This window comes from Zonotrichia albicollis, unplaced genomic scaffold (assembly GCF_047830755.1).
Source record: "Zonotrichia albicollis isolate bZonAlb1 unplaced genomic scaffold, bZonAlb1.hap1 Scaffold_185, whole genome shotgun sequence".
Lineage (NCBI taxonomy): Eukaryota > Metazoa > Chordata > Aves > Passeriformes > Passerellidae > Zonotrichia > Zonotrichia albicollis.
The window spans coordinates 42,037-66,720 of record NW_027428379.1 but is presented as its reverse complement, the minus strand read 5'-3'; the positions used below and the strand labels follow the sequence as shown (position 1 = coordinate 66,720).

General features: G+C 46.1%; 1 protein-coding gene across 14 annotated transcripts in view; it reads right to left on the bottom strand.

The window, feature by feature from the left end:
• The window catches only part of SUPT16H (SPT16 homolog, facilitates chromatin remodeling subunit), a 54,554-nt gene that overhangs the window by 2,817 nt on the left and 27,053 nt on the right, over nt 1-24,684 (bottom strand). For 9 of the 14 annotated variants that reach the window (XM_074533956.1, XM_074533945.1, XM_074533944.1 and 6 more), the window contains 11 exons: nt 22,367-22,520; nt 19,751-19,878; nt 18,146-18,281; nt 15,574-15,700; nt 13,697-13,815; nt 12,077-12,202; nt 11,226-11,338; nt 8,345-8,420; nt 6,165-6,334; nt 3,103-3,232; nt 1,606-1,732 (listed from right to left, as the gene is read on the bottom strand). In XM_074533956.1, coding sequence (XP_074390057.1) covers nt 1,606-1,732; nt 3,103-3,232; nt 6,165-6,334; nt 8,345-8,420; nt 11,226-11,338; nt 12,077-12,202; nt 13,697-13,815; nt 15,574-15,700; nt 18,146-18,281; nt 19,751-19,878; nt 22,367-22,520 — 1,406 coding nt within the window. Of the gene's footprint in view, nt 1-1,605; nt 1,733-1,839; nt 1,909-3,102; nt 3,233-6,164; nt 6,335-6,449; nt 6,699-8,344; nt 8,421-11,225; nt 11,339-12,076; nt 12,203-13,696; nt 13,816-15,573; nt 15,701-18,145; nt 18,282-19,750; nt 19,879-22,366; nt 22,521-23,293; nt 23,316-23,456; nt 23,479-24,684 lie in introns of those variants that run through there. The other 5 variants (XM_074533946.1, XM_074533947.1, XM_074533948.1 and 2 more) reach the window with 5 other exon arrangements.

The following is a 24,684-nucleotide window of genomic DNA, read 5'->3' as shown; positions in this document are numbered from 1 at the left end:
GGAAAAACGGGGAAAATGAGGGGAAAACGGGGAAAAACGGGGGGGAAAATGGGAAAAAACGGGGGGGAAAATGGAATGAATGCAGAAAAACAGGAAAAAAGAGGAGAAAATTGGGGGGAAAATGGGAAGAGTTGGGTAAAAATGGAAAAAAAAAGAAAATTGGGGAAATGGGGGGAAAAGAAGAAAATTGGGGAAAAAAGGGAAAATGAGAAAATTGGGGAAAAAAGTGAAAATGAGAAATTGGGGAAAAGTGGAAATGGGGAAAAACAGGAAAAACAACAAGGGGAAAATGGGAAAATTGGGAAAAAAGGAAGAAATGGGGAAAATGGGGAAAGTTAGGATAAATTAGAAAAAAAAGGGGAAAAAACGAGAAACAAATTATTAAAAAATGGGAAAAAATTGGAAAAATCCGTAAAAATACGAAAAAATGAGAAAAACCAGGAAAATGGGAAATAGAGAAAATACAAAAAATTGGAAAATTTTTTCGTTTTTTCCCCCAATTTTTTCCTTTTTTTTCCCCCCATTTTTCGGTTTTTTCCCTCAATTTTTTCCTTTTTTCCCCACAATTTTTTTTCATTTCTTCCCCCAATTTTCTTTCCTTTTTTTCCCCCAATTTTTTTCATTTTCCCCCCAATTTTTTCTTTTTTCCCCCAATTTTTTTCCTTTTTTTTCCCCCAATTTTTTCGGTTTTTTTCCCCCAATTTTTCCTTTTTTTTTCCCAATTTTTCATTTTTTCCCCCAATTTTTTCCTCTTTTTTCCCCGACTTTTTTTCGGTTTTTTCCCCCCAATTTTTTTCCTTTTTTTTCCCCCAATTTTTTTCATTTTTCCTCCAATATTTTTTCATTATTTCCCCCAGTTTTTTTTTTGTTTTTTTCCCCAATTTTTTTCCTTTTTTTTCCCCAATTTTTTCATTTTTTCCTCCCCAATTTTTTTCCTTTTTTCCCCTAATTTTTTCGTTTTTTTCCCCAATTTTTGTCCTTTTTTCCCCCCAATTTTTTCGGTTTTTTCCCCCAATTTTTTTTTCATTTTTCCCCAATTTTTTTCGGTTTTTCCCCCAATTTTTTCCCTATTTTTTTCATTTTTCCCCCAATTTTTTTTGTTTTTTCCCCCATTTTTTTTCCTTTTTTCTCCCCCAATTTTTTTCCCCCAAATTTCTTCCTTTTTTCCCCCCCAATTTTTTTCGTTTTTTCCCCCAATTTTTTCATTTTTTCCCCCATTTTTTTTCGGTTTTTCCCCAAATTTTTTTTTCATTTTTTCCCCAATATTTTTCGTTTTTTCCCCCAATTTTTTCCTTTTTTTCCCCCAATATTTTTTGTTTTTTCCCCCAATATTTTCCTTTTTTTTTTCCCCCAATTTTTTGTTTTTTCTCCCAATTTTTTTCCTTTTTTTTTCCCCAATTTTTTCCCCCATTTTTTTCATTTTTTCCCTTTTTTTCCCCCCAATTTTTTTGGTTTTTTCCCCCAATTTTTTCCCCCATTTTTTTTTCATTTTTTCCCTTTTTTTTCCCCCAATTTTATCGTTTTTTCCCCCATTTTTTTTCAGTTTTTTTCCCATTTTTTCCCCGTTTTTTTCCGTTTTCCCCCGTTTTCGCCCATTTTCCGCACCCGACTCCTCGGCCTCGGAGGAATAATCTTCGTCGCTGTCCTCCTCCTCCTCCTCATCCTCCTCCGAGGGGTTGAAGGTCTCGTCCTCCAGCTCCGACTCCGACTCGCCCGGCTCCGCCTCCGAGCCCTGACCCAAAACCCTCGGTTTTCACCCCAAAATATCCCTCTGACCCAAAAACCCCGTTTGTACTGGGAAAAATCCCGGTTTTTAACCAAAAATCCAATTTTTGAACCCAAAATCCCCAATTTTTAACCCAAAATCTCCAGCTCCGACTCCGACTCGCCCGGCTCCGCCTCCGAGCCCTGACCCAAAACCCTCGGTTTTCACCCCAAAATATCCCTCTGACCCAAAAACCCCGTTTGTACTGGGAAAAATCCCGGGTTTAACCAAAAATCCAATTTTTGAACCCAAAATCCCAGCTCTGAGCCTGCAGGTGAGGCCGGGTGGCACAGCTGAGCCCAAACCCCCAAATCCCCTTTTTTTCACCCCAAAACCTCTCATGTAACCAAAAATCCCGATTTTTAACCCAAATTCCACCCTTTTCCACCGTTTTTCACATTTTCCCACCTTCCAGGTGAGCCAAAGCCCCAAAATCCCCATTTTTACCCCCAAATCCCCATTTTTAACTGCAAAACCCCCATTTTTGGCCCATTTTCCCCGTTTTTTCACCATTTTCCCCCGGTTTTTTTGCCCAGGTGTGCCCAGGTGTGCCCAAAATCCCCCTTTTTACCCAAAATCCCCAATTTTGCCTTTTTTCCCCTTTTTTTGCCATTTTTTCACTATTTTTCGCTGTTTTTTCACCGTTTTTTCCCGTTTTTTCACCGTTTTCCCCATTTTTCCCCTCACCTCGCCCTCGGGCTCCAGGAAGCTCCACCCGCCCTTGGTGCCCAAAATCCCCATTTTTACCCCGTTTTTCCCCATTTTTTCACCGTTTTTCGCCATTTTTTCACCGTTTTTCCCCGTTTTTTCACCGTTTTTCCCCATTTTCGCCCTCACCTCGCCCTCGGGCTCCAGGAAGCTCCACCTGCCCTTGGTGCCCAAAATCCCCATTTTTACCCATTTTTCCCCATTTTTTCGCCGTTTTTTCACCGTTTTTCCCCGTTTTTTCACTGTTTTCCCCGTTTTTTCCCGTTTTTTCCCCATTTTTCCCCTCACCTCGCCCTCGGGCTCCAGGAAGCTCCACCCGCCCTTGGTGCCTCAAATCCCCATTTTTACCCCGTTTTTCCCCATTTTTTCGCCATTTTTTCACCGTTTTTCCCCGTTTTTTCGCTGTTTTTCCCGTTTTTCCCCGTTTTTTCCCCATTTTCGCCCTCACCTCGCCCTCGGGCTCCAGGAAGCTCCACCCGCCCTTGGTGCCCAAAATCCCCATTTTTACCCCATTTTTACCCCGTTTTTCCCCATTTTTTCACCGTTTTTCGCCATTTTTTCACCGTTTTTTCCCGTTTTTTTCGCTGTTTTCCCGTTTTTCCCCGTTTTTTCCCCATTTTCGCCCTCACCTCGCCCTCGGGCTCCAGGAAGCTCCACCCGCCCTGCTCGAAGAAGCCCTCGGGGTCGTCCACGATCGTTTTCATGATCTTGGTCCAGTTGAGCGACTGCACCCCCTCCGTGTACTTGAGGTCACACGAGCTGCAGGTGGGACCCCAAAAATACCCAAAACACCCCAAAAAAACGGAAAAAAAAATCGATTAAAAATACCCCAAAAAATCGGAAAAAAATCGATTAAAAAACCCCAAAAAATCGGAAAAAAATAGACTAAAAAACCCCTAAAAAATCGGAAAAAAAATCGATTAAAAACCCCAAAAATAGGCTGAAAAATCCCCCCAAAAAATCTAAAAAACAACCTGAAAAACGTCGCCAAAAATCTAAAAAACAGGTGAGATCAGACATGTGAGATCCGACAGGTGAGACCCCAAAAATACCCAAAACACCCCAAAAAATTGGAAAAAAAAATCGATTAAAAAACCCAAAAAAAAATCCGAAAAAAAATCGATTAAAAAACCCCAAAAGCAGACTGAAAAATCCCCCCCAAAAATCTAAAAAAACAAAACCTGAAAAATTTCACCAAAAATTAAAAAAACCAGGTGAGATTGGACAGGTGAGATTGGACAGGTGAGACCCCAAAAATACCCAAAAACAACCCAAAAAAAATCGGAAAAATCGATTTAAAAAAACCCAAAAAAATCAGAAAAAAAAATCGAATAAAAAACCCCAAAAATAGGCTGAAAAATTCCCTCCAAAAAACTCAAAAACAGCCTGAGAAATTTCACCAAAAATCTAAAAAAAACAGGTGAGAGCAGACAGGTGAGATTGGACAGGTGAGACCCCAAAAATACCCAAAACACCCAAAAAAATCGGAAAAAAAATCGATTAAAAAACCCAAAAAAACGGAAAAAAAATCCATTATAAAACCCCAAAAAAAATCAGAAAAAAAATCGATTAAAAAACCCCAAAAAGAGGCTGAAAATTTCCCCCAAAAAATCTAAAAAACAACCTGAAAAATTTCACCAAAAATGTAAAAAAACAGGTGAGATTGGACAGGTGAGACCCCAAAAAAATTGGAAAAAAATCGATTAAAAAAACCCCCCAAAAAATCGGAAAAAAATCGATTAAAAACACCCAAAAATAGGCTGAAAAATCCCCCCAAAATAAAAAAAAAACAACCTGAAAAATTTCACCAAAAATGTAAATAAACCAGGTGAGATCGGATAAGTGAGATCCCACAGGTGAGACCCCAAAAATACCCAAAACACCCCAAAAAAATCGGAAAAAAAATCGATTAAAAAACCCCCAAAAAATCGGAAAAAAAATCGATTAAAAAACCCCAAAAAAATCAGAAAAAAAAATCGATTAAAAACCACCAAAAATAGGCTGAAAAATCCCCCCCAAAAAATCTAAAAAAAACCCTGAAAAATTTCACCAAAAATGTAAAAAAACAAATGAGATCGGACAGGTGAGAAAGAGAAAAAAAAGAAATAAAATAAAACCTTAAAAAAAAAAAAACACCAAAAAATCTACTAAAAATCCCCAAGAATAGGCTGAAAAATCCCCCCCAAAAAAATCTAAAAAACAACCCGAAAAATTTCACCAAAAATCTAAAAAATAGGGGTGAGACCAGACAGATGAGACCCCAAAAAAATCGGAAAAAAATCTATTAAAAAACCCCAAAAAATCGGAAAAAATCGATTAAAAATCCCCAAAAATAGGTTGAAAAATTCCCCCCCAAAAATCTAAAAAACAACCTGAAAAATTTCACCAAAAATGTAAAAAAACCAGGTGAGATCAGACGGGTGAGACCCAAAAAAAACCCCAATAAAAAAAAAATCGATTAAAAAACCCCCCAAAAAAATCGGAAAAAAAATCGATTAAAAAACCCCAAAAATAGGGTGAGAAATCTCCCCCAAAAACTAAAAAACCACCTGAAAAATTTCACCAAAAATCTAAGAAAACCAGGTGAGATCAGACAAGTGAGAAAAAGAAAAGAAATAAAATAAAAGTTTAAAAGAACCTTTAAAAAAGTCTGAAAAAAATCCAAAAAATCACTAGAAAAACCCCACAGAAATCCCCAAAAGTCTCAAGAAAAAAATCCGAAGAAAATGAAAAAACAAAGCGAAATAAGACCTCAAAAAAAGCTTTTAAAAAATCAGAAAAACAATCCGCAAAAATCTTTAAAAAAGCAAAAAAATTTCCAAAAAAATTGTAAGGAAGCAATCCGAAGAAAATGAAAAACAAAGTGAAATAAAACCTAAAAAAACCCCTTTAAAAAATCAGAAAAAAATATTTAAAAATTCCAAAAAATTCGAAAAAAAATCTAAAAAAAATCCAAAAAATTCTGAAAAAAATCTGAAAAATCCCCAAAAAATCTGAAAACCCCCCAGACCCCCAAAGTGCCCGGATCTGGCCCCAAACCTCACTTGAGCCACTCCTTGATGGAGTCAAGTGAGACCACGGGGATGGCATGGAAAAAAATCCTAAAAACCTGAAATAAAACTTTAAAAAACCCAAAATATTATCTGAAAATAATCTTTAAAAAAACCCCCAAAAAATAAAAAAATTAATTCCCAAAAAATCTCAAGAAAAAATTCCGAAGAAAATGAAAAAACAAAGCGAAATAAGACCTCAAGAAAAGCTTTAAAAAATTGGAAAAAAATCAGAAAAAATCTTAAAAAATACAGCAACAAAAAAGTCCAGAAAATCCCCAAAAAATTTCAATAAAAAAAACCCAAAGAAAATGAAAAAACGAAGTGAAAGAAAACCTCAAAAAAAGCTTTTAAAAAATCGGAAAAAAAATCAGGAAAAATCTTTAAAAAAGGAAAAAAAAACCCCAAAAAATTGCAAGAAAACAATCCAAAGAAAATAAAAACTAAGGTGAAATAAAAGCTAAGAAAGAAACTTAAAAAAATCCGAGAAAAATATTTAAAAAATCCACAAAAATTTGAAAAAAAATCCAAAAAAAATCTAAAAAAAATCCAAAAAAATCTGAAAAAATCCAAAAAAATCCCCAAAAAATCCGAAAAACCCCCAAAGCCCCAAAGTGCCCGGATTTTGCCCCAAACCTCACTTGAGCCACTCCTTGATGGGGTCGAGCGAGGCCACGGGGATGGCGTTGATCATGGTCACCTTGCGCGCGTAGTCCTTGTAGACGATGACCAGGTCGAAGTTCTTGAGGTGGAACTGGACCCGCTCAAAGTGGATCAGCTCCACCTCGTCCAGGGTCACCACGAACGGGGGCTGGAAACACACCTGAGTTACACCTGGGATACACCTGAGTGTACCTGGATACACCTGGAGTAACCTGGGATACACCTGAGTTAACTGGGATACACCTGGATACACCTGGGATACACCTGAGTGCACCCGCTCAAAGTGGATCAGCTCCACCTCGTCCAGGGTCACCACGAACGGGGGCTGAAAATGTACCTGGAGTTACCTGAGATACACCTGAGTGTACCTGGATACACCTGGGATACACCTGAGTTAACTGTGGTACACCTGGGATACACCTGAGTGTACCTGGATACACCTGGGATACACCTGAGTGCACCCGCTCAAAGTGGATCAGCTCCACCTCGTCCAGGGTCACCACGAACGGGGGCTGAAAATGTACCTGAGTTACACCTGAGATACACCTGAGTGTACCTGGATACACCTGAGTTACACTGGATACACCTGGGATACACCTGAGTGCACCTGGATACACCTGATTTACACCTGAGTTACCTACAGTGACCTATGATACACCTGAGTCACACCTGGGTGCACCTGGACACACCTGAGTTACCCACAGGTATCTGGGACGGCCCTGAGTCACACCTGAGCTCACACCTGTCCGTGCGTCTGTCCATAACACACCTGTCTGTCCGTAACACACCTGTCTGTCTGTCTGTCCATAACACACCTGTCTGTGTGTCTGTCCATAACACACCTGTCTGTGTGTCCCTCACCTGTCTGTGTCACACCTGTCCGTAACACACCTGTCTGTCCATAACACACCTGTCTGTGTGTCCATAACACACCTGTCTGTGCGTCCCTCACCTGTCTGTGTGTCCGTCCATATCACACCTGTCTGTGTGTCCCTCACCTGTCTCACCTGTCCCTGTCACACCTGTCTGTGTCCCACCTGTGCTCCAGGGCTCCAAGTCACACCTGTCCCTCACCTGTCCATAACACACCTGTCTGTGTGTCCCTCACCTGTCCATAACACACCTGTCCATGTCACACCTGTCCATATCTCACCTGTCACACCTGTATCACACACCTGTCCCACACCTGTCTGTCCCACCTGTACTCACCCACTCGGTGCAGTTGATAAGGTCACACACCTGTCTGTCACACACCTGTATCACACACCTGTCCCACACCTGTCTGTACTCACCCACTCGGTGCAGTTGCCCTGTCACACACCTGTCCATATAACACACCTGTATCACACCTGTCTGTATCTCACCTGTCTGTCTGTCTGTCCGTACTCACCCACTCGGTGCAGTTGATAAGGTCACACACCTGTCCATAACACACCTGTATCACACACCTATCTCACACCCGTACTCACCCACTCGGTGCAGTTGATGAGATCACACACCTGTCACACACCTGTCCATATCACACCTGTCCCACACCTGTCTGTCTGTCTGTCCGTACTCACCCACTCGGTGCAGTTGCCCTGTCACACACCTGTCCATATCACACACCTGTATCACACCTGTGTCCCACCTGTACTCACCCACTCGGTGCAGTTGACGAGGTCACACCTGTCCATATCTCACCTATCACACCTGTATCTCACACCTGTCCATATCTCACCTGTCACACACCTGTCTGTCCCACACCTGTCTGTCTGTCTGTCCGTACTCACCCACTCGGTGCAGTTGCCCTGTCACACACCTGTCCATGTAACACACCTGTCCCTATCTCACCTGTCCCTATCTCACCTGTCCGTATCTCACCTGTCCGTATCACACACCTGTCCATATCACACCTGTCTGTCTGTCTGTCCGTACTCACCCACTCGGTGCAGTTGACGAGGTCACACACCTGTCACACACCTGTCTCACACCTGTCTCACACCTGTATCTCACCTGTCTGTCCCACACCTGTCTGTCTGTCCGTACTCACCCACTCGGTGCAGTTGCCCTGTCCCACACCTGTCCATATCACACACCTGTATCACACCTGTATCGCACCTGTATCACACCTGTATCACACCTGTCCCTATCACACCTGTGTCCCACCTGTACTCACCCACTCGGTGCAGTTGACGAGGGCGCTGCTGGTGGGCTGCAGGAGGCAGGTGCTGCGGTACGGGGCGCCATTGAACCTGACGGACCCAAAACCGCCGCGAATCAGCCCAAAACGGGCAGGGAAACGAAATCCCTGAAAATCCCCCCAAAATGGCCCAGAAACCCCGAAAAAACGGCCCCAAAACCGCCGGGAATGAACCCAAAACGGGCACCGACACCAAATCCCTGAAAACACCCCCAAAACGGCCCAGAAACCCCGAAAAATCCCCCCAAAATGACCCCGAAATGCCAAAAACAGCCCAAAACCGCCGGGAATCAGCCCAAAACGGGCACCGACACCAAATCCAAACAATCAACCCAAAATCACTGAAATCCCCCCAAAAACAGCCCCAAAACCGCCGGGAATCAGCCCAAAACGGGCACCGACACCAAATCCCTGAAAATCCCCCCAAAATGGCCCCAAAATCCCCAAAGAATGGCCCCAAAACCGCCGGGAATCAACCCAAAACGGGCACCGACACCAAATCCCTGAAAATCCCCCCAAAATGGCCCAGAAACCCCGAAAAAACGGACCCAAAACCGCCAGGAATGAACCCAAAATGGGCACGGACACGAAATCACTGAAACCCCCCCCCAAAATGGCACAGAAACCTCGAATAAACAGACCCAAAATCACTGGGAATGAACCCAAAATGGGCACGGACACCAAATCCCAAACAATGAACCCAAAATGGCCCCGAAATGCCCCAAAACAGCCCCAAAATCACCAGGAATCAACCCAAAACGGGCACAGACACCAAATCCCTGAAAATCCCCCCAAAATGGCCCAGAAACCCCGAAAAAAACGGCCCCAAAATCACCGGGAATCAACCAAAACGGGCAGGGACACGAAATCACTGAAAATCCCCCAAAAATGGCCCAGAAATCCCGAAAAAACGGACCCAAAACCGCCGGGAATTAACCCAAAACGGGCAGGGACACCAAATCCCAAACTATGAACCCAAAATGGCACCAAAACCACCGGGAATCAGCCCAAAACGGGCAGGGAAACGAAATCCCAAACAATGAACCCAAAACAGCCCAGAAACCCCGAAAAAACGGACCCAAAACCGCCAGGAATCAGCCCAAAACGGGCAGGGAAACGAAATCCCAAACAATGAACCCAAAACGGCCCAGAAACCCCGAAAAAACGGCCCCAAAATGACCCCGAAATCCCCAAAAACAGCCCCAAAACCGCCGGGAATCAGCCCAAAACGGGCACCGACACCAAATAACAAACAATCAACCCAAAACGGCCCAGAAACCCCGAAAAAATGGACCCAAAACCGCCGGGAATCAGCCCAAAACGGGCAGGGACACAAAATCACAAAGAATGAACCCAAAATCACTGAAAATCCCCCCAAAACCAGCCCCAAAATGCCCAGAAATGGCCCCAAAACCACCGGGAATGAACCCAAAACGGGCACCGACACAAATCCCTGAAAATCCCCCCAAAAATGGCCCTGAAATCCCAAAAACAGCCCCAAAACCGCCGGGAATGAACCCAAAACGGGCACCGACACCAAATCCCAAACAATGAACCCAAAACAGCCCAGAAACCCCGAAAAAACGGACCCAAAACCACCAGGAATGAACCCAAAATGGGCAGGACACAAAATCACAAAGAATGAACCCAAAACGGCCCAGAAACCCCGAAAAAACGGCCCCAAAACCGCCGGGAATCAACCCAAAACGGGCACCGACACCAAATCCCAAACAATCAACCCAAAATGACCCCGAAATGCCCAAAACCAGCCCCAAAACCGCCGGGAATGAACCCAAAACGGGCACCGACACCAAATCCCTGAAATCCCCCCCCAAAATGGCACCAACATCCCCAAAAACGGACCCAAAACCACCGGGAATCAACCCAAAATGGGCAGGGACAGAAAATCACAAAAAATGAACCCAAAATCACTGAAAATCCCCCCAAAACCAGCCCCGAAATCCCCAAAAACGGCCCCAAAACTGCCGGGAATCAACCCAAAACGGGCACGGACACCAAATCCCTGAAAATCCCCCCAAAATGGCCCAGAAACCCCGAAAAAACGGCCCCAAAATCACCGGGAATGAACCCAAAACAGACAGGGACACAAAATCACAAAGAATGAACCCAAAATCACTGAAAATCCCCCCAAAATCTCTAAAAATGGCCCCAAAATCAGCACAAATCACCCCAAAAATTCAGAGTGACAAAATCCCTGAAAAACCTCCAAAAATGGCCCAGAAATCCCCCAAAGATGGTCCCAAAATTGACAGGAATGAACCCAAAATGCGCAGGGACACAAAATCCCTGAAAATCCCCCCAAAAATGGCCCAGAAATCCCCAAAAAACGGCCCCAAAATGCCCAAAAGTGGCCCAAAATCTCCAGGAATGAACCCAAAACCCAGAGCGACCCAAAATCACCAGTAAAAGCCCCAAAATCCCCAAAAATGGCACCAAAACTGCCAGGATTTAACCCAAAACTGGTAATGAGCCAAAAGCCCAAAGAACGGCCCCAAAATCTGCAGGAACGGTCTCAAAATTCCCAAAAAGGCCCCAAAATCCCTGGGAACAAACCCAAAAACTGGAGAGACCCAAAATCCCCAAAAATGGCCCCAAAATCCCCAAAAACGGCTCCCAAACCCCAGTTTTTCCCATTTTCCCCTTTTTTCCCCCCATTATTTTCCCCATTTTTCCAGCATTTTTTCCTCTTTTCTCCCTCTTTTTCCCTCCCATTTCTTCCCAGTTTTTCCCCATTTTTTCCCAATTTTTCCCCCTTTTTTTCCCAATTTTTTCCCCATTTTTTCCCCGTTTTTTCCCCTTTTTTCCCATTTCCGCCGTTTTTTCGGCCCAAACTCACCCCAGCTCCCGGAAGGGCACCTCGAACTCGAGCTCCTCCTTGGTCAGCGCCTCGACCTTCTCGATGAAGTTCTTGAAGGCCGTTTTCAGCTTGTGCCGCATCTCCCGCTCCATCTGCGCCAAAAACGCCCGAATTCACCCCAAAATTCATCAGGTGTGGAAAACGGCAAAAAACCCCCAAAAAAACCCAAAAAACCCCACAGAAAACGGCCAAAAAAACCCCAAAAACACCCCAAAACCAGGGAAACTGTTCCAAGAATCATCTCCTGCTCCATCTGCACCAAAATCACCGGAATTCACCCCAAAATTTGCCAGGTGTGGAAAGTAGCAAAAAACCCCAAAAACCCCCCAAAAATCCACGGGAAATGGCCCAAAATCCATGGAAAGGGCCTAAAAACAGCTCCCGGTACATCCAGAACCCAAAATTTGGGATATTACAAAAAAAAAACCCCCAGAAAATGGCCCAAAAATCCCGGAATTCACCCCAAAATTTGTCACGTGTGGAGAGCAGCAAAAAACCCCAAAAACCCCACAGAAAACAGCCAAAAATCCCCAAAAACACCCCAAAACCAGGGAAACTGTTCCAAGAATCATCTCCCGCTCCATCTGCACCAAAATCACCGGAATTCACCCCAAAATTTGTCAGGTGCGGAAAGCGGCAAAAAACCCCAAAAAACCCCAAAAAACCCCCAAAAAACCCCACAGAAAACGGCCCAAAAACCCCAGAAAACACCCCAAAACCAGGGAAATTGTTCCAAGAATCATCTCCCGCTCCCTCCGCACCAAAACGCAGAAAATTCCCCAAAACTGCGGAAATTTCCCAAAATCGCAGGAATTCGCCCCAAAGCCGACCTGCTCGGCGTAGAGGTCGTCGCGGTCGTGCATGTGCTGGTGCTTGCCCAGGTCCGTGGTGATCTCGCCCACCTCGGTGTAGAACTGCACGTCCGTGTGCCGCTTCTTGCCGAACATGATCGCGTTCTGGGCGAAAAAACGGCGATTTTGGGAAAAAGCAAAAAAAACGGGGGGAAAAACGCGAAAATTTGGGGAAAAAACCGAAAAAATTAGGGAAGGAAAGCCCGAAATTCTGGGTTGAAATTCCTCTGGTTCGGAGATAAAACTGGAGGGTTTTGAGGCAAAATTGGGCGGAAAATTGGGGATTTTGGGAAAACAACAAAATTTGGGGAAAAACCCCGAAAATTTGGGGAAAAATACCCTGAAATTGTGGGTTGAAATTCCCCGGTTTGGAGCCCAAAAACCAGAGGGTTTTAACCCAAAATTTCACGTTTGGACCCCAAGTATTCAAAACTGGGCTTTAAATTGGGATTTCGGGAAAAACAACGAAATTTGGGGAAAAACCCCGAAACTTTGGGCAAAAAAAACCCCAAAATTCCAGCTTGAAATCCCCCAGGTTTGGAACCAAAAACTGGAGGGTTTCGACCCAAAATTTCAGGTTTGGACCCCAAGTAATCAAAATTGAGATCTAAATTAGAGAATTTTGGGAAAAACCCAGAAATTTGGGGAAAAACACCAAAAATTTGGGCAAAAAAATCCCAAAATTCCAGCTTGAAATCCCCTGGTTTGGAGCCCAAAATCTGGAGGGTTTCAACCCAAAATTTCAGGTTTTGACCCCCAAGTAATCAAAATTGAGATCTAAATTAGAGAATTTCGAGAAAAACCCGGAAATTTGGGAAAAAAACCTGAAAAAGTTGGGGAAAAAAACCCAAAATTCTGGCTTGAAATCCCCAGGTTTGGAACCAAAAACCGGAGGGTTTTAACCCAAAATTTCAGGTTTGGACCCCAAGTAATCAAAATTGGGCTTCAAAATTGGCGGTTTTCACCCAAAATTGTGGGGTTTGAACAAAAACTGGAAATATCTGACCCAAACCGGGGAGTTTGCCCCAAAATCCCAGGGTTTACACCCAAAACTGTGGGGTTTTATCAAACACCGTAAATATTTAACCCAAATGGGGAGTTTACCCAAAATCCCAAGATTTCCACCCAAAATTCTGGGGTTTTATCAAACACCGTAGGTATTTAACCGAAAATGGGGAATTTGCCCAAAATCCCAGGATTTCCCCCAAAACCCCAGAGTTTTACTAAAAACTGACAGTGTCTGACCAATAATGGGGAATTTGCCCAAAATCCCAGGATTTCCCCCCAAAATCCCAGAGTTTTACTAAAAACTGACAGAGTCTGACCAATAATGAGGAATTTGCCCAAAATCCCCAGATTTTCCCCCAAAATCCCAGAGTTTTACTGAAAACTGACAGTGTCTGACCCGAAATTGGGAATTTGCCCAAAATCCCCGGATTTCCCCCCAAATCCCCCTCTCTTCCCCCCCATTCCCCCCCAGCCCTGCACCCCCCGAGCCCCCTCCCCAAAATCCCAAACTCCCGAGGTTTTGCCCCAAACCCGCGGGGGTTTGACAGAAATCGCGGTTTTTGCCCGAAATCGGCGTTTTTGGCCCCAAACCTTGAGGTGGAAGTGCAGCACGATGATCATCTCGCCGTCGCAGGGCTGGAACACGGCGTGCTTGATGTTGTTGTACAGGATGTCCACCTTGTCCCCCCGCACCGACGTGAAGCGGAACCCTGCAGACCCAAAAATCGCCCGAATTCAGCCCAAAATTCATACGGACTCAAAATCCGTGAAAACACCCCAAAATCCACCCAAAAATCCGCGGGATTCAGCCCAAAATTCAGGGGAACCAGCCCAAAATTTACAGAAACGCAAAATTCAGGGGAATTGCCCCAAAAATCCACAAAAATCACCCCAAAAACGTCAGAATTCAGCCCAAAATTCATACAGACTCAAAATCCGTGAAAACGCCCCAAAATCCACCCAAAAATCCGCGGGATTCAGCCCAAAATTCGGGGGAACCACCCGAAATTCGTGGGGATGTGAAATCCAGGGCGAGTGACCCAAAACCCACCCAAAAATTCGCAGGAATTGCCCCAAAATCCGCAGGTTTCAGCCCAAAATCTGTGGGGATCAGAAATCCAGGAAAACGCCCCAAAATCCACCCCAAAATCCATTGGAAAACAGCCCAAAATGTACTGGAACCTAAAATCCAGGGAAACCGCCCCAAAACCCACACAAACCACCCCACAATCCAGGAAAATGACCCCAAAACCCATGGAATTCACCCCAAAATTCGTGGGAACCCAAAATCCAGGGGAACCTCCCCAAAATCCATGGAAAATCACCCCAAAATCCACAGGAACCCCAAAAACGTTAAAAAAAGCCAAAAACCTTCAGAAACTCCCAAAAATTGTTGAGGAACTCCAAAAGAACCTTGAGGAACCTCAGAAGAACCTCAAAAATAATCTAAAAAACGTCAAAGAACCCCAAAATACATCCAAGAAACCCCAAAAAACGTCAAAGAAACCCAAAAGAACCTTGAGGAACCCCCAAAAAATGTTGAGGAACATCAAAAGAACCTTGAGGAACCTCGAAAGAACCTTGAGGAACCTCCAAAAACCCTGAAGAACTCTTCAAAACCTTCCAAGAACCCCAAAATACGTCAAAGAAACTCCAAAAAACCTTGAAGAACCCCAAAAGAACCTTGAGGAACATCAAAAAATGTTGAGGAACCTCAGAAGAACCTTGAGGAACCTAAGAAGAACCTCAAAAAACCTCTAAAAACCCTTAGAGAACCCCAAAACACATCCAAGAAACCCAAAAAACGTCAAAGAAACCCCAAAAAACGTTAAATAACCCCAAAAGAACCTTGAGGAACCTCAGGAGAACCTTGAGGAACCTCCAAAAACCCTGAAGAACCCCTCCAAACCTTTCGAGAACCCCAAAACACGTCAGAGAAACCCCAAAAAACGTTAAATCACCCCAAAAAAATGTTGAGGAACATCCAAAGAACCTTGAGGAACCTCAGAAGAACCTTGAGAAACCTCCAAAACCCCTTGAAGAACCCCTCAAAACCTTCCAAGAACCCCAAAAAACGTCAAAGAAACCCCAAAAAACATCAAAAAACCCCCAAAAAACGTTAAATAACCCCAAAAAAAACGTTGAGGAACACCTAAAGAACCTTGAGGAACTTAAGAAGAACCTCAAAAAACCTCTAAAAACCCTTAAAGAACCCCAAAACACATCAAAGAAACCCCAAAAAACGTCAAAGCAACCCCAAAAAACATTAAATAACCCCAAAAGAACCCTGAGGAACCTCAGGAGAACCTTGAGGAACCTCCAAAAACCCTTGAAAAACCCTTGAAAAACCCCAAAAACCCCCAAAAAATCCCCAAAGAACCCCAACCCAAACCCCAACAACCCCCACAGAGCCGCCCGAGGTGCCCGAGTTTGGGGCATTTTGGGTCACTTTGGGCAGTTTTGGTCACCGTTGACGTGGGCCTCGAGCGCGCCCTGCATGCGCTTCTGCGCGATGTTGGGCCGGATGTACAGGTCCTTCAGCTTCGGGTTGCTGCGGTTCAGGTTGATCACCAGCGAGTCCTGCTTGACGATGCCCTGCGGACACCGAGTGACCACGAGTGACCACGAGTGACCACTGGGTGACCACCGGGTGACCGCCGAGTGACCACCGGGTGACCACTGGGTGACCACCGGGTGACCAATGGGTGACCACCGGGTGACCACCGGGTGACCACCGGGTGACCGCTGGGTGACCACCGGGTGACCACGGAGTGACCGCCGGGTGACCACTGGGTGACCACCAGGTGACCACCGGGTGACCGCCGGGTGACCACGGAGTGACCACTGAGTGACCACTGGGTGACCACTGGGTGACCACTCATTGACCACTCAATGTCCACCCATTGACCATTCAATGAGCAATGATCATTGACCACTCAATGTCCATCCAATGTCCACACAATGACCACTGACCACTGACTGACCGTCCAATGTCCACCCACTGACCATTCAATGACCAATGATCACTGACCACTGACTGACCATCCAATGATCTCTCAATGACCACTCACTGACCACTCACTGATCATCCAATGTCCACTCAATGACCACTCATTGACCGTTCATTGACCACTCAATGTCCACCCAATGACCATTCAATGACCAATGATCGTTGACCACTCAATGTCCATCCAATGTCTGCCCAGTGACCACTGACCACTTACTGACCACTGACTGACCATCCAATGTCCACCCATTGACTGTTCATTGACCACTCAATGTCCACCCCATGTCCACTGACCACTTTCTGACCACTGACTGACCACTCAATGTGCACCCATTGACTATTCAATGACCAATGATCAGTGACCACTCAATGTCCATCCAATGTCCACCCAATGACCACTCGACCACTGACCACTTACTGACCACTGACTGACCACTCAATATCCACCCAATGTCCACCCAATGTCCACTCAATGACCACTCATTGACCGTTAATTGACCACTCAATGTCCACCCATTGACCATTTAATGACCAATGATCATTGACCACTCAATGTCCACCCTATGACCACTCACTGACCACCCAACATCCACCAAATGTCCACTCACTGACCACTCAGGGGCCATTAATTGACCACTCAGCGACCACTCATTGACCACCCAATGTCCACTCACTGACCACTGGCCACTCATTCACCACTCACTGACCACTGGGTGACTGCTGACCACTCAATGACCACTCAATGAGCATCCAATGACCACTCAAGTTCACCAAATGTCCACTCAAAGTCCATTCATTGACCACTCAATGTCCACTTACTGACCATTCATTGACCACTCAATGATCATTCATTGACCACTCAATGACCATCCACTGACCAATGTCCACTCACTGACCATTAACTGACCACTCGCTGACCATTGACCACTGACTGACCACTGACCGACCACTGACCACTGACTGACCACTCAACGACCACTCAGCGACCATCGAATGACCACTCATTGACCACTGACCACTCACTGACCCCTCACAATCCACTCAATGACCACTCACTGACCACTCAATGGTCACTCATTGACCAACCAATGTCCATCCAATGTCCACTCACTGACCACTGCCTGGTGACCCCCAGATGGCCACTGAGTGACCACAGAGTAACCACTGATGATGAGTGACCACAGAGTGACCACAGAGTGACCATCACTGACCTCCTTCTCCTTCTCCTCGGCCTCGCGGGTCTTGTACCGTTTCTGCACCTCCTTGATGATCCTGAACCACTGACCATGACTGACCCCTGACCATGAGTGACCCCTGAGTGACCACTGACCCCTGAGTGACCCCTGAGTGACCACACTGACCATCACTGACCTCCTTCTCCTTCTCCTCGGCCTCGCGGGTCTTGTACCGTTTCTGCACCTCCTGATGATCCTGAACCACTGACCATAACTGACCACTGACTGACCCCTGACCATGAGTGACCCCTGAGTGACCAGAGTGACCACCACTGACCACCACTGACCTCCTTCTCCTTCTCCTCGGCCTCGCGGGTCTTGTACCGTTTCTGCACCTCCTTGATGATCCTGAACCACTGACCATGACTGACCACTGACCGTGACTGACCCCTGAGTGACCCCTGAGTGACCACTGACCGAGTGACCACTGACCACTGACCTCCTTCTCCTTCTCCTCGGCCTCGCGGGTCTTGTACCGTTTCTGCACCTCCTTGATGATCCTGAACCACTGACCGTGACTGACCCCTGAGTGACCACTGACCATGACTGACCCCCTGACCCCTGACTGACCCCTGACTGACCCCTGAGTGACCAGAGTGACCATCACTGACCACTGACCTCCTTCTCCTTCTCCTCGGCCTCGCGGGTCTTGTACCGTTTCTGCACCTCCTTGATGATCCTGAACCACTGACCATGAGTGACCACTGACCCCTGAGTGACCCCTGACTAACCCCTGACTGACCACTGACCCCTGAGTGACCCCTGACCATGAGTGACCACAGACTGACCATCACTGACCTCCTTCTCCTTCTCCTCGGCCTCGCGGGTCTTGTACCGTTTCTGCACCTCCTTGATGATCCTGAACGCGTTCTGCAGGTTCGACGCCGGCACCGTCGACTCCCCCGGCGGCTTCAGGTTGGACGCGCGGTACGTGCTGGGAGTGACCACGAGTGACCACGAGTGACCACGAGTGACCACTGAGTGACCACAAATGACCGCCCGCTGACCCCCCACCGCTCTGCTCTGCCTCGCCCCAAAAACCATCAAAGGACCCATCAAAGCCAAAGAAACCTCAAAAGTGTGAGGAACCCCATGAGAACCTTGAGGAACCCTATCAGAAGAACCTTGAGGAGCCCCAAAAATCCTTGAAGAACCTCCAAAAAACCTTGAGGAACCTCCAAAAATTACCCAAAAAACCCTGAAGGACCTCAAAAACGTCAAAGAAACCTCAAAAATGTTGAGGAACCCAAAAGAACCTTGAGGAACCTCAGGAGAACCTTGAGGAACCTCAAAAAAACCCCAAAAAACCTTTGAAAAACCCCAAAAAACATCAAAGGACCCCAAAAATGTTGAGGAACACCAAAAGAACCTCGAGGAACCTCAGAAGAACCTTAAGGAACCTCATGAGAACCTTGAGGAACCTCAAGAAAACCCCAAAAAACCCCAAAAATACATCAAAGGACCCCAAAAAACGTCAAAGAAGCCTCAAAAAACCTTGAGAAAACCCAAAAGAACCTTGAGGAACCCCATGAGAACCTTGAGGAACTTCAGGAGAACCTCGAGGAACCTCCAAAAATCCTTGAAGAACCCCAAAAAACGTCAAACAACCCTGAAAAAACCTTGAGGAACCCCAAAAGAACCTTGAGGAACCTCCCAAAAACCGCTGAGGAACCTCAGGAGAACCTCGAGAAACCTCAAAAAAACCCCACAAAACCTTGAAAAACCTCAAAAAAACATCAAAGGACCCCAAAAAACCTTGAGGAACCCCAAAAGAACCTTGAGGAACCTCCCAAAAACCGCTGAGGAACCTCAGGAGAACCTCGAGAAACCTCATAAAAACCCCACAAAACCTTGAAAAACCTCAAAAAAACATCAAAGGACCCCAAAAAACCTTGAGGAACCCCAAAAGAACCTTGAGGAACCTCCCAAAAAACCGCTGAGGAACCTCAGGAGAACCTCGAGAAACCTCAAAAAAACCCCACAAAACCTTGAAAAACCTCAAAAAACATCAAAGGACCCCAAAAAACATCAAAGAGACTTCAAAAAACCTTGAAGAACCCCAAAAGAACCTTGAGGAACACCAGAAGAACCTTGAGGAACCTCAAAAAAACCCCAAAAAACCCTTGAAAAACCCAAAAATACATCAAAGGACCCCAAAAAATGTTGAGGAACACCAAAAGAACCTTGGAGAACCTCAAGAGAACCTCGAGAGGAACCTCAGGAGAACATTGAGGAACCTCCAGAACCTTCTGAAGAACCCTCCAAACCCCAAAAAACCCCACAAAAACCTCGAGGAGCCCCCAAAACCCCCTGACTGACCACACTGACCACACTGACCACACTGACCACCGAGTGACCACCGAGTGACCACAGGGTGACCACAGGGTGCCCACGGTCACTCACATCTCCTTGACGAAGGTGGCCTCGGGGTTGGGGAAGATGTTGCCCTCGTTGCGGCCGAGGGCGCTGCCCGGGCAGAAGAAGTTGATGCGCAGGTAGGTGTAGTCCCCTTCCACCGACATGCTGATGTTCTGTGGGTTTGGGGTGAAAAACCGGGATTTTGGTAAAAACGGGGATTTGGGGGCGAAAATGGGGATTTGGGGGGAAAAACCGGGATTTGGGGTGAAAAACAGAGATTTGGGGGGAAAACGGGGATTTTGGTAGGTGTAGTCCCCCTCCACCGACATGCTGATGTTCTGGAGATTTGGGGTGAAAAACCGGGATTTTGGTAAAAACGGGGATTTGGGGTGAGAACGGGGATTTGGGGTGAAAACGGGGATTTGGGGGGAAAAACGGGGATTTGGGGCGAAAAACGGGGATTTTGGTAGGTGTAGTCCCCTTCCACCGACATGCTGATGTTCTGCGGGTTTGGGGGAAAAAAACGCGATTTTGGTAAAAACGGGGATTTTGGTAGGTGTAGTCCCCTTCCACCGACATGCTGATGTTCTGTGGGTTTTGGGGAAAAAAACGGGATTTTGGTGAAAAAACCAGAGATTTGGGTGAAAAACAGGGGTTTGGGGGAAAAACGGGGATTTTGGTAGGTGTAGTCCCCCTCCACCGACATGCTGATGTTCTGGAGATTTGGGGGAAAAACCGCGATTTTGGGTAAAAAACAGAGATCGGGATTTTGGTGAAAAACAGAGATTTGGGTGAAAAACCGGGATTTTGGTAGGTGTAGTCCCCTTCCACCGACATGCTGATGTTCTGCGGGTTTGGGGTAAAAAAACGGGATTTTGGGTAAAAATGGGGATTTTGGTAGGTGTAGTCCCCCTCCACCGACATGCTGATGTTCTGGGGATTTGGGGTGAAAAACCGCGATTTTGGGTAAAAACGGGATTTTGGGTAAAAAACAGAGATTTGGGGCGAAAAACTGGGATTTGGGATGAAAACGGGGATTTTGGTAGGTGTAGTCCCCTTCCACAGACATGCTGATGTTCTGGGGATTTGGGGTGAAAAACCGGGATTTTGGGTAAAAACAGGGATTTGGGGGGAAAAACGGGGATTTTGGGTAAAAACCAGAGATTTGGGTGAAAAACGGGGATTTTGGGGAGAAAGACGGGGATTTGGGGAAAAAACGGGGATTTGGGTGAAAAACAGGGATTTTGGTAGGTGTAGTCCCCTTCCACTGACATGCTGATGTTCTGGGGACGGAGATTTGGGTGAAAAACGGGGATTTTGGGTAAAAACAGGGACTTGGGTGAAAACGGGGATTTGGGGTGAAAACGGGGATTTGGGGGGAAAAATGAGGCTTTTTGGGGTGGGAACCCAAAATTGCCAAAAACCGCCAAAAATGGAGGTCAAACCCTCGTCCAGGCGTGGTGGGACCCCAAAATCACCTAAAATGAGGTGGTGGGAACCCAAAAGCACGTCCAGGTGTGGTGGGGAACCCAAAATTGCCTAAAATTTGGTGTTAGGAGGGGGTTTGGGGTGAAAAAACGGGGATTTTAGGGCATTTCTTAGTGTCCATTTTGGCTTCTCCTTCTACCTCACCCATTTCCCCATGATTCTCCCATTATTTCCCAATTTTTCCCCATTTTTTCTCCCCGTTTTTCCCCCATCCCCGTTTTGGGTGAATTCCGTGGGTTTTGGGTTTTTTGAGCACTTTTACTGCATACCATTTTCCCCATTATTCCCCCATTATTTCCTATTTTTTCCCATTTTATCCCCATTTTTTCTCCCCATTTTTCCCCCCGTGCCCGTTTTGGGGTGAATTCCGGGGATTTGGGTTTTTCAATCATTTTTAGCACCAGTTTTGCCTTTCCCTCCTACCTCACCCATTTCCCCATTTTTTCCCTATTTTTCCCCCATTTTTCCTCCCCTTTTCCCCCCATTTTTTCCCCATCCCTGTTTTGGGTTGAATTCCATGGATTTTGGGTTTTTTGAGCACTTTTACTGCATACCATTTTCCCCACTATTCCCCCATTTTCCCCCCATTTTTTCCCCATTATTTCCCAATTTTCCCCCATTTTTTCTCCCCGTTTTTCCCCCTGTTTTTCCCCGTCCCCGTTTTGGGGTGAATTCCGGGGGTTTTGGGTTTTTCAATCATTTTTAGCACCACTTTTGCCTTTCCCTCCTACCTCACCCGTTTCCCCATGATTCCCCCATTATTCCCCATTTTTTCCCTATTTTTTCCCCCCCGTTTCCCCACATTTTCCCCATGTCCCCGTTTTGGGGTGAATTCCGGGGGTTTTGGGTTTTTTGAGCACTTTTACTGCATACCGTTTTCCCCATTATTCCCCCATTATTCCCCGATTATTCCCCGATTTTCCCCATTTTTCCCCCCCCGTTTCCCCACATTTTCCCCATGTCCCCGTTTTGGGGTGAATTCCGTGGGTTTTGGGTTTTTTGAGCACTTTTACTGCATACCATTTTCCCCATTTTTCCCTCATTATTCCCCCATTATTTCCCGATTTTTTCCCCATTATTTCCCGATTTTTCCCCATTTTTTCCCCATTTTTTTTCCCCCCCGTTTCCCGCCGTTCCCGTTTTGGGGTGAATTCCGTGGGTTTTGGGTCTGACCTTGATGGTGGCGATGTGGAAGGGCGTGGCGATGCCGAACACGGGCATGATGACGCTCTCGTACTTCTTGTCGATGTAAATCTTCATCTCGCGCACGTGCGGCTCCTTGGGCAGCAGCGCCGCGCTCTTGTACGAAACATTGGATTTTCGGGCCCTGGTTTGGGGTGAAAAACGGCGATTTTGGTAAAAAATGGAGTTTGGGGGGAAAAACCGGGAGTTCGGTACAATGGGGATTGAGAAAAATGTGATTTAATGGGTGAAAGCGGCTCCTTGGGCAGCAGCGCCGCGCTCTTGTACGAAACGTTCGATTTTCGGGCCCTGGTTTGGGGTGAAAAACGGCGATTTTGGTAAAAAATGGAGTTTGGGGTGATAAATGGGAGTTTGGGTAAATTAAAATGGGATTTAATGGGTAAAAGGGGCTCCTTGGGCAGCAGCGCCGCGCTCTTGTACGACACGTTCGATTTTCGGGCCCTGAAATGGGGTGAAAAACCGGGATTTTGGTAAAAAACGGAGTTTGGGGGGAAAACATGGGGGTTTGGATAAAATATCCAGGGGTTTGGGGTAAAAGGGGCTCCTTGGGCAGCAGCGCCGCGCTCTTGTACGAAACGTTCGATTTTCGGGCTCTGAAATGGGGTAAAAAATTGAAATTTTGGTAAAATTACTGATTTATGGTGTTTGGGGGGAAAAAATTGGGATTTGGGTCAATAAAAATGGGATTTAATGGGTAAAAGGAGCTCCTTGGACAGCAGCGCCGCGCTCTTGTACGAAACGTTCGATTTACGGGCTCTGGTTTGGGGTGAAAAACGGCGATTTTGGTAAAATTACTGATTTATGGTGTTTGCGGGGAAAAAACGGGAGTTTGGGTAAATTAAAATGGGATTTAATGGGTAAAAGGGGCTCCTTGGGCAGCAGCGCCGCGCTCTTGTAGGACACGTTCGATTTCCGGGCCCTGGTTTGGGGTGAAAAACCAGGATTTTGGTAAAATTACTGATTTATGGTGTTTGGGGGGAAAAAATGGGAGTTTGGGTCAATAAAAATGAGATTTAATGGGTGAAAGGGGCTCCTTGGGCAGCAGCGCCGCGCTCTTGTAGGACACGTTCGATTTTCGGGCCCTGAAATGGGGTGAAAAATTAAAATTTTGGTAAAAAATGGAGTTTGGGGTGAAAAACCGGGATTTTGGTAAAAAACTGAGTTTGGGGTGTCTGGGGAGGAACTGGGGCAGAAATCAGGGCAGGAATTGGGGCAAGAAGGGGAAGATTTGGGGCAGGAATTGGGAGAATCGGGGCAAAATCCAGGGCAGGAATTTGGGTAGAAATTGGGGGAATTGGGGCAAAAACTCGAGCGGGAACTGGGGCAATAAAAGGAGAATTTGGGGCAAAAACAAAAAGGGCAGAAATTGGGGCAAGAACTGGAGGAATTGGGGCAAAAAGCAGGGCAAGAATTGGGGCAAAATTTGGGGAATTTGGGGTAAAAAACTGGGCAGGAATTAGGGTAAAATTGGGGTAATTTGGGGCACAAATCAGGGCAGGAATTGGGGCAAAAACTGGGGAAATTGGGGCACAAATCTGGGCAGGAATTGGGGCAAGAATGGGGGAATTTGGGGAAAAATCAAGGCAAGAATTTGGGCTGGAATTGAGGAAAAAACTGGGGAAATTGGGGCAGAAATTGGGGCAAAAATGGGGGAATTTGGGGCACAAACCAGGGCAGGAATTGGGGTAAGAATGGGGGAATTTGGGGCAGGAATTGGGGCAAAACGAGGGGAAATTGGGGCACAAACCAGTGCAGAAATTGGGGCAAAAATGAGGGAATTTGGGGCAGAAGTTGGGGCAAAATGAGGGGAATTTGGGGCACAAACCAGGGCAGATTTTGGCCTAAGAACTGAGGCAAAACCAGGGGAATTTGGGGCAGGAATTGGGGCAAAAACTGGGGAAATTGGGGCACAAACCAGGGCAGGAATTGGGGCAAAAACTGGGGAATTTGGGGCACAAACCAGGGCAGATTTTGGGGTAAGAACTGAGGCAAAACCAGGGGAAATCTGGGCAGGAATTGGGGTAAAAATTGGGGCACAAACCAGGGCAGGAATTGGGGTAAAAATGGGGAAATTGGTGCACAAATCTGGGCAGGAATTGGGGCAAAAACTGGGGAATTTGGGGCACAAACCAGGGCAGGAATTGGGGCAAGAATGGGGGAATTTGGGGCACAAACCAGGGCAGGAATTGGGGTAAAAATTGGGGAAATTGGGGCACAAACCAGGGCAGGAATTGGGGCAAAAATGGGGGAATTTGGGGCACAAACCAGGGCAGGAATTGGGATAAAAA